General features: G+C 46.0%; 1 protein-coding gene across 1 annotated transcript; it reads left to right on the top strand.

The window, feature by feature from the left end:
• Positions 1-401: 401 nt before the first annotated feature.
• On the top strand, positions 402-7,819 carry ADCYAP1 (adenylate cyclase activating polypeptide 1). The gene is made up of 5 exons (XM_045850121.1): positions 402-860; positions 1,156-1,266; positions 3,419-3,562; positions 4,015-4,113; positions 5,220-7,819. Exons 2-5 carry the CDS (start codon positions 1,157-1,159, stop codon positions 5,407-5,409), a joined length of 543 nt encoding a protein of 180 aa, XP_045706077.1. The 5' UTR covers positions 402-860; position 1,156; the 3' UTR covers positions 5,410-7,819.
• The last annotated feature ends 1,622 nt before the right edge of the window (positions 7,820-9,441 follow it).

Here is a 9,441-nt window from a genome sequence, read left to right as displayed (position 1 = left end):
AGCCATCAAAATAATTGGACTTCTTAAAAATTGGATTGTATGAGTGAAAGGTGTTTATGAGAAGTGGATGACTCCGGATCTTATCATCCAAGAGGCCAGCACAGAATAGTTAATATGTTCCTTGAGGGACTAGGATGCTGACGTCTTTTTCTGATACCCGATCATTGCGTGACTGAAAAAAAAAAAGGAAGTCATTTCATGAGCGCAACAGTGCAACAAAATATTCTGTACTTAAAGGCCATAGGCAGACAGATGTTGACAAAGAAGTCTCTTCTAAAACCATGTTCAGATAGATTTCTGCCCACTGCATATATAAATAGGAGCAGAAGGCCGGTCACCTCTGTACCCACTGGCAGCAGCAGAAGAAGCCGCAGCTTCAGACGCAGCCAGAGGGACTTCAGAGCAGAGAAGGCGCTGCCGACTCGCGCTGCTGCCTGACCCGGCGGCTCCCTCAGACACCGTCTTTCACCTTGGCCCTCTCTTTCCTTCCTCTCCTTCTTTGACTTTCTCTTTTCCTTAATCACTTAACTTCTGTCTCCTGGTGGACTTAGGCCACTTTGTCCTCGACCCCCACTTTAGCTTGTCGCCTCCTCTTTCTTCCTTCTACATCTCTCTCCTCGCCCCGTTCTCTCAGTATCACGCTCCCTTCTAGTTCTGTGCGTCTGCAAACTTTTGAACAGAATACTGGCTTCAGCAAACAAGTCCTCCAGCTCCTCCTGCTGCTCTTGTTCGTTCCTGCGGCTTCTTCTCAGGCACTAACGCCAGACGGCGATTCCTTTTGGGTTGTGATTCCAGCGCAGAAACTTGGAGGAATCCTTTGATCACCGTCCTACTTGGCAGCAAACCCTCTGCTAGCAGCGGTAAGAGTTGAATGATAAGGGGGTGGGGGAGTCTCACCAAACCAAACGGCTCGCTTGACTGCTGAGGGTACTAGTTAGCTTTCCTTCGCACCAGGTCTGGCGAATATATATATAATTTCCAACTACATATAGCAGCAAGGAAGTGGCAGGGCGAGCTCGGGCTGTCACTAAGGGGTATTCAACACCGGGAGCCTCCCACTCAGTCCCTCCCCCAGCTCCGGGAGTTCTTGGGGCTGGAAGGTGGAAGGCCAGGGAGAGTCTGACGGCTGTGTGCCCTCTTTCCCGTTCTGCACAGAATGACCATGTGTAGCGGAGCAAGACTGGCCCTGCTGGTCTATGGGATAATATTGCACAGCAGCGTGCACTGCTCACCTGACACCACCGGACTCCAGTTCCCTGGGATCAGGTAGGTGCTGGCTGTCCGAATGTATTGAGGCTGAGCTTCTCTTCACCCGACACCTCCTCATGGTCGTCCTCCTGAGGTTCCTCTGTCCCGGTTATTACCGTATACCCTCGCGCTCCAGAGCGCCTCGTCCGCCAGCTTAGGTCCGGCGGCGGGTCCCCGGCCCCGGCTCAGCCCCAGGGCCCGGCAGACGCCACTCCACTTCGGCTTGGCGCCCCTCCCCCAGCCCAAGGCAACCAAAGGTCCCGGGTGGAACAAGCGATTCTTCGGGCTGGAGAAACCTATCCACATCCAGCCCCGCCCGCCGGAGGAGGGCCGGGCATGGCCCAGAGCTTGACTTCTTTTTCCTATTCTCAGCTAGAGTTAGGAGAATCTCCGGGAGCCAGGTTGCAAGGTTGAGCGTGAAGCTCCCAGGGGCTTTGCTTTGTTGCAGCTTGTTCCGCACTGTCTTGGAGGGGTCTCCCTCACCTCAATTCAAATTCTTTTCCCTGGAAGAGCTTTCTCTCAAGTGACACGCTCTCTAACTGCATTTTGAGTCTCAGGTTGTCTTGGGGAGGAGGAGTGTTGGTTGGGTACAGTTGAGGAAAAGCGATTCGAGAGAAGGAAAAACAAGAATGAGTCTGCGAGGGAGGGGGAGAAAACCAGAGCAACGGATGCAAGGAAAGAGTAAGGGAAAGCAAGTAGGCAGGCAGGATCAGGGGAGCCCTGACCGCCCAGGGGGAGCAATCCAGGCCTTTTTCCTAATGCTGGTTTCTAATCAGTCGGGTTCCCAGCCTCAGCGCCTGAGTACTCCATGGGTCAGCCAGATAGTGTAAGCTCGCTTTGCAGAGGTGCGTTCGCGTCTCGCGGTGCACCCGGCCCCAGGCAGAGAGTTACGCCTGCAAAACTGCTTCTCCGAGCCGTGACCCAAAACGGCGCCATAGGGGCTGCTGATCATTGATTTGTCCCGAGAGATAGGTTCTAGTTTCAGTATCAGGACGCCAGCATCGGGGTACAGGGAGGGTGGAGATGGCCGGCAAGACCCGGGGGCTCCGTCCGCCGGGTAAGGGCAGAGCCGCGCCGCCTAGGAAAGGCTGGGTGCGAGGCGGCGGAGGGATGGGCTTGCCTTGCCCTTACCTCTACAGGGACGAAGGAGAGGCGAGCAGAGTAACGAATTGTGACTCTGATCCCTCCTAGAGAGCGTGACTTGCCCCTGCCGCTTTGCGAGTCTCTTCGGTGGCCCAAAGCAAGCAGTTTTTGTTTTAACCCGCCTCTCCCCGATCTATATCTAGGCTAGAGGCGGTAGGCAAGGGCGACTGTGAGGCCGCTGCGCTCCTGATGGCTCTGGGTTCCTGTTGACCATTTTTTTGATACCCAAGTTTGAGATGGGGTCCCGTCGCCCGCCATCGCTAACAGATTATCGAGAACTATTTATTTAGTGTACTTAAAAGCCCCATTTCACCCCCAGCTATTTTCAAAGGCCCTTTCCCCTGGCTAGAGCCAACGGCGGGCACCGACACACAACAAAATGAGCCGCCGTGAAACTTACTAAGTTTAGAGGCATTTGTTATTATATGTGTTCCTGCCAGATCCTCTCCAGCTTAAAATAGAAGCTGGAGGTTCTCCGTGACCTACATCTGCGCGGGGAAGGGCTCCCCTGGGCTCAGAAGCTAGGTGGGGGTGGTTGTCGGAGTTGGCAGCTGTGCACCCCATCCATCCACCCTTTCCGTTTCACTCCTGGCCTCCCCCTTTGGGTCTTCGCGTTGGCCAGAGCCTCCTCTCCTAGGGCCTTTCTCGTCCCTGCCTGCTGCTGCTTGTAGGGCACGAGCACCGCAGCGGGGCGGTCCTTCCCGGAGGACAGCTGTCCGGGGCCAGCGGAGACGCCTCGGTCTCCCAGTGTCCGTTGAGGCCGCGGCACTGCTGGATACCCTTCATTCGCAAAAGGAGGCCGGGGAGAACCGCCTCGTGGGGTGGGAATTTCATTCAGATGCAGTTTCCACCTCCTTACCCCACCCCCTACCCCATCAGGGGAGAAGAGGCAGTTCTCCGTGGGAGAACTTTGGGAGGAAGGCAAATCGGAACTAGCCCATTTTTTTTTTTGGTGGTGGGGGGGTACATCTCATAGCCCAGGACGCACTTGCGCTGACCACTACTTCCGCCCCCGATACCCCGGCAGGTCGGGGAAGAACGCGTATGACGAAGCGTACGACGAGGACGGAAACCAGCTGCAGAACTTCTTTAACTTGGAGCTGCCGGGCATAGAAAGCCTAGCCTCCGCGTCCAGGGAAGCCGAAGTGCTCAACCACCCGGGCGAGATAAGGTACTAACTGCGCCTTGGGACTGAGGGTGGGAGGGACAGTGTTTTGGTCCACTCCTTAAGTTCTTTTTCATAAAAGCCTGCAAGGCTCTCTTCTTCCTGGTTCCCACATCAGGGACAGAAAATTAGCAGCGGACAAGTCTGTGTGAACAGGAGGGCCGCCGGGTGACCGAAAGGTCTGTGGTCAAGGGAGGGCAGTGAACGCGCGCCCAGAGCCAGCGGGCAGCCCAGACTTCACACCTACCACCCAGAGGGCAGGAGGAACTTCCGTTCCTGACAGTCACTCACGGGAACATCCCCAAAGAGTTATTCGAGAGCTCTAGGCCTCTGGGGGTATCCTGTCAGCCTCCCAGGGAGCCAAGGTAGGGGGTGAGGGGCGTGCGCAGCGGCGGACTTGGGTAGCCACTAGGTGACAGAGGCAGTGATCCTGTGCGTTCACTTTGCCTCCCCGTTAGAGATGTCGCTCACGTGATCCTTAACAAGGCCTACCGCAAAGTGTTGGACCAGCTGTCCCGCAAGAAATTACTGCAGAAGCTCGTGGCCAAGGGAGTGGGGTAAGAGTTTGCGAAAGAGTTAACCGGTGTGCCATGGCGCGCGTGCGCCGGGGTGGGCCATTGTTGCGAGCGCGCGCGGGTGGGCGGTGCGGTCCTACATTCTGTGTGCACGTGGGGCCAACCAAGGGTGAGTCTGTATCCCAGGGTCTGCGGCGTGTGCGGGGCGAGTCCCGGGCCACACTCGAAGATGCCGAGGTGATACTTGAATTTGGCGAGAGAGCTCGGATTCGGGAGAGAAAAGGAGAGGGCAGGAAAACCGGGTAGTTTGATCGGTTTTGAATGTAAAAAAAAAAAAAAAGAAAGAAAGAAAGAAAGAAAAGAAAAGAAAAAGAAACCAAGTAGCCCCGCAGTCATTCAAAACCTTCGGGGCAATTTGCTGTAATTTTCGCTAAGCTTGACTTAAAATTTGTTTTCTTTTATTGTAAATTGAATTTGAAACCAACAAACCCTCAAATTTGTACATTTAGGAAAACAAACAGTTTTTGCTCGTGCCAGACATACCCAGAGCAAAGGGCTGGTTTGTAGCATCTCTCAGCAGAAGGCAGCATTTTAATAAAGCCCACGGGGAAACAGATTACATTTTTCTGTAATGAATAATTCATGTGTTGAAAGATATTGCCTACAGTCTGTCGACTTGTATTATTATCACGTTTTTCAACTTAGCACGCGAAAGAAGAGTGCTTGTGTCTGACTAGGTAGGAATTGCGGGATCCATGTAAACTCCATGGCAGCAGCCGACGTGGCATTTAGGGGTTTTTCGTTATTTTCTGTTAGGACAATTCAGTGCAGACGGACGGACAGTATGATCATATCTCATGGACAGAAGTTAGGCTTCAATTGTGGGCATTTTGCTAGGACCTCATACCGGGCGCCTCCTGTAAGGATTGGTGCCAGGAAATCCTCGGTGGGGAGGGAGGAATGAAAGGTTTCCATCGCAGTTCTCCCTGCGGCTCTTACGGGCAGGGAAGGCAATGCGGAGGGCAGTGAGTGAGAGCCCTTGCCCTTTCTCCAGGCTCCTGCGTGGGATGGGGGCCTGCCTGCTTCCCGCAGCTATTGAAACTGTGTCTCCCGCCCTGCCACCCTCTTCCCTACCCCTATCCTTGCAGTGGGATTCGAGGCGGCGACACCAAGGACGACTCAGATCCGCTCTCCAAGCGCCACTCGGACGGAATCTTCACGGACAGCTACAGCCGCTACAGGAAACAAATGGCTGTCAAGAAATACTTGGCTGCAGTCCTAGGGAAAAGGTATAAACAAAGGGTTAAAAACAAAGGACGCCGAATAGCATATTTGTAGCGATGAGTTACCAGCTACCCTGTGTATACAACCCTGACACAATGAAAAGTCATTTTTTCCCAACAAACTGAACAGTCACCGCTCATGTGTTCTATCCAAACATGTATTTATGTATGAAGTGAAGCCATTAAATGAATATTTTGATAATAATATTGTTTTTCTTTTTACAAAGCACTAGAGAATGCACAGATATACTTTGTGGACCAATTATTGGTATATATTATAAATATATATATTTAAGAATATATATACGTATAATAGAGAGCAGTTCATACAAAGTGTGCACAAGGATTGAAAATTTACCTGAGCTGTTTATGTATTTATATAAAATAGATAGAAAAATAGACAATCATTGTTTTGAATATTACTCCTATTTTTGTAAACTGGAATTAAAAGGATAGTATTTTTATCCATGACAGGCCTAAAGATATTAATACTAACCATTTGCTACTGTATATAAACAATGATGCCCTGCTCCAGGGAGATTTTGAGGTAATGATTTGGAAGAATTGCTATAGGACATTCTTTTCGCAGTGAGTCTCTGGGGCAGGCTGCTTCAATCCCACCCCAACTCAACTAGGCACTGTCCCCCTCGCTGGGTGGCAATTCCAATACTTCTGCTTTCTTTGATTCTACTTTTATATGTATGTCTCTCTTCAGAATCTTAGCCCAGAAGGAAATTCTCCCGATAAAACAACAGGTCTATCTAAATTATGCTTCTCCCCAGAGTTCATATCATTCTCTGGGGCAAGAGTTGGGAGATTGTATAGAGAAGGGAGACTTGGGTAGGAAGCTCCCTTTTCTGTACTTCCAGGAAACCCAATATCCCAAGGTTAGGACAATTGGAACAAAGTGGAAGAAATGCAGGTACACTGGAAGAGGCAGAGCATATGCAATAGGAGGAGGATCCTGGAGAGGGACTGTTTTGGGGCTGCCCCAGTTCTGGGATGCTGGGGTTAAGCTGAGTCCCCACCTTAGGTCTCCAGCCTGAGTGGACTGGGTGCTGGGTGTTGAAATGGATGCAAAGTACAATGTGTTTTTCTCCAGTGCTGTCCATGCTTCTCATCTTGTGAAATGGTCAGGACCCTCCCCTTTAAACCCTGCTCTGTAGGAGCCACCCTTTTTTTTGTGATTTTTCTGAAGACTCCTTCTTCCTACCCTCTTGCCCTGTTTAAGTTCGTTTACCATTTTCCAGTCACTTCTCTTAAACTTGTGAATGTGTCTTACTTTTTTGTTGTTTGATGCAAGCACTTATTGTAAAGTTTAGGAAACCCTATGTAGTTATCACTAAGTAATTATGCACTAAATATGAATCCTTTGTTTCTTGTTTATTGAGTTTGTAGGTAAAATGTATTTTTCTACATTATGGCTTATTGCTTAGTAAAATTTATTTCATAAAACCAATCTTTGTCATATCAGAATGTGTAGTGTTCACATGTTGCTCAGTTTTACTGATTGATAAATCATTTAAACTTCATCTTATGTATGAGTACTATCTTATATTTGTGGTCAAGTGTAAGGTAAGCAAGCTCCAACAGACTCTGGGAACTTCCCATTGTATCCCTTCTTGGCTACAGAAAGCATGTTTATCTGTTTCCTATCAATTTCTTGAACATATTGAGTAATCTCTACAAATAAAAGAACCGGCACCCAACAAGATCAAGCAACAACACGCAAACCAGCCAAACTCCCAAATTTCAGACACAAATTCTTTTGGGGAAAAAAAAAAGAAGAACAAGAAAAGATTAAACATTAGCTTGTAAAGTTTAAAGGACCTTTCCTTTTTCTTTATGGATTTTATCAGTATGAAGTCATAAATCAAAGAAAACAGAATTGGATTTGCATTCCCAGGCGGGATGGATGCTGCCAGGAGATCACATTGCAAACAGTGAAAGCACAGAGGCATTCGATCTATGCCTGAGTCCTGTGTACGGGATCAATCTTTCTTTAATTCTGCAGTCTCCTCAGGCAATGTGACGTGGGGACGCAGTTTGCAGCTGTAGTGCCTTTCTTCGCCTTTTAAATCGCCACGAATCACAGATGGCTATTTAGTGGCCCTACAATGCTGCAACACATCGGCTTGCATTTTAGTCTTATTTGTTTCTTGGATATTGGGCAGAGTTTTCTGTATTTGTGTCAGCTGTTAGTGGTGAAATAGGGCTCTAGTTAACCTTTTATTTATGAAGTCTACTTTAGTGTTTTTGTGGCTAGTTGCAAGCATTCACAGTGATCATCCAGTTTAATCTTTTGTATACTTTTTAGAAATGCCAAGAGCCTTACTAACCTGGAGCAGATTTATGATATATAGTGATAATTTAGGTAGATGTTAGTCTTGAAGCTCTTATTTTGTGTGCAAATGATTATAAAAAACATCTTAACCAAGTATTATTACACACATGATATCTATAACTAGGACTTTGATAACTGTTATATAAAGTGTGTAAAATTTGTATGAATAAATTTTTGTAAACAATGCAACTTCGTCTAATGTTTGGAGAAAAAAGAGATCAGGAAATAACTACTTTAAATCTCTTAAAGTATTATATTTTCTTTATCAACCATAAGGATTTTCATGTCTGGAGTATATATCTATCTAAGCATCCATGTATTTTCATAAATGTGCTTTAATATCTGCTTGATGGGTTATTGGATTCAACTAAAAAGATAAAGCAGCTACTCAGAGAAGATGCTTGAGAAGATATTAAGCTTATGAATGGGCATGAATGTTGGGACATTTACAGGATGCATAATTTAGATGAATTTCTGTCCCCTAGTATTTATATACATTGTTCGGTATTTTAAAAAGTTACTATCCAGTGGTGTAAGAGAGTACCTGGGTATTAGTTACATTTCTAAAAGACCAATCTAACATTGTTTTTTTGTTAGTTACTCTTCAGACTAAATTGGACTCAATAAAATCCTGTATAAAATGATTTAAACAATCAGTTTTGGAGGTTTAAAAATATGTTTAGAGACCTACAGAGAACTATTTCTATTTAAAATGCTTTGGGTAGGGAAAAAGGAAAAAGAACATGAGTAAGCACAGAGTTATTAAATACATTTAAAAGAAAGTATTCTTTGAAGCCTAGGACAAAATGTGAAAAGTCATTTGTGAATTTATTTATTTATTTATTATTTTTTCCATATTTTTTATTGTTGTTCAAGTACAGTTGTCTCCATTTTTCCCCTACCACTTCTCTCCCATCCCAGACATCCCCACTTCCTACCCTTGATCCTACCCCCCTTTGGTTTTGTCCATGTGTCCTTTATATGTGTTCCTGAACCTGCCCCCCTCCCCCTTATCCTCATTATCCCCTCCCACCTCCCCTCTGGTTACTGTCAGTTTGTTCTTAATTTCAATGTCTCTGGTTATATTTTGCTTGATTATTTGTTGTGTTGATTAGGTTCCACTTATAGGTGAGATCATAGGGTTTGATCTCCAAAATATATAAAGAACTCACATGACTCCACTCCAGGAAGAATTGTTTTATTTATATTAACACACTTTAAGGCAAAGCCTTCATATGAAATTTTTATAAATTTCTCAGTGGTATTTATTTTTGAAGTCTTTGATGATTTTTGTATTAAAACTTTTTGTATTGAGTGTCATTTATAAGTCATGTATCATTTAATTTAAATGGCTTTATTTTCATCTTAAAATTAATGCAGTCAATTAATAAATGAATAAATATGTCACAGTAGTATTAAAGGACCAGGAAGGATCAAAAGATCAGCAGGATTCAAAAACTATCTTCAGAACTTAGCTCAATATTTAAGGCCCAGAATCATATAGGGAGGAGCTTATGATCCCATTTGTAGAAATTAAATTAAATGGACACAGTACAATTCATATTTACATTGGTGTTTTATGAGATAAGGAGTTTTTCTTCATCTTTAACTCCCCCTCCCAAGGATACGTACAATGTGGAGCAAAAGTAGATTTATAGTTGTTCATATGGAAAATAACCCAATAATTATTAAGTAATAATATAAAAATAAACTGTTTTTGCATATTCACAACTGTAAACCTAC

The sequence above is a fragment of the Phyllostomus hastatus genome, unplaced genomic scaffold (assembly GCF_019186645.2).
Source record: "Phyllostomus hastatus isolate PE091 unplaced genomic scaffold, TTU_PhHast_1.1 phas_contig_80, whole genome shotgun sequence".
NCBI classification, from domain to species: Eukaryota; Metazoa; Chordata; class Mammalia; order Chiroptera; family Phyllostomidae; genus Phyllostomus; species Phyllostomus hastatus.
This window is presented reverse-complemented; position numbering and strand designations above follow the sequence as displayed.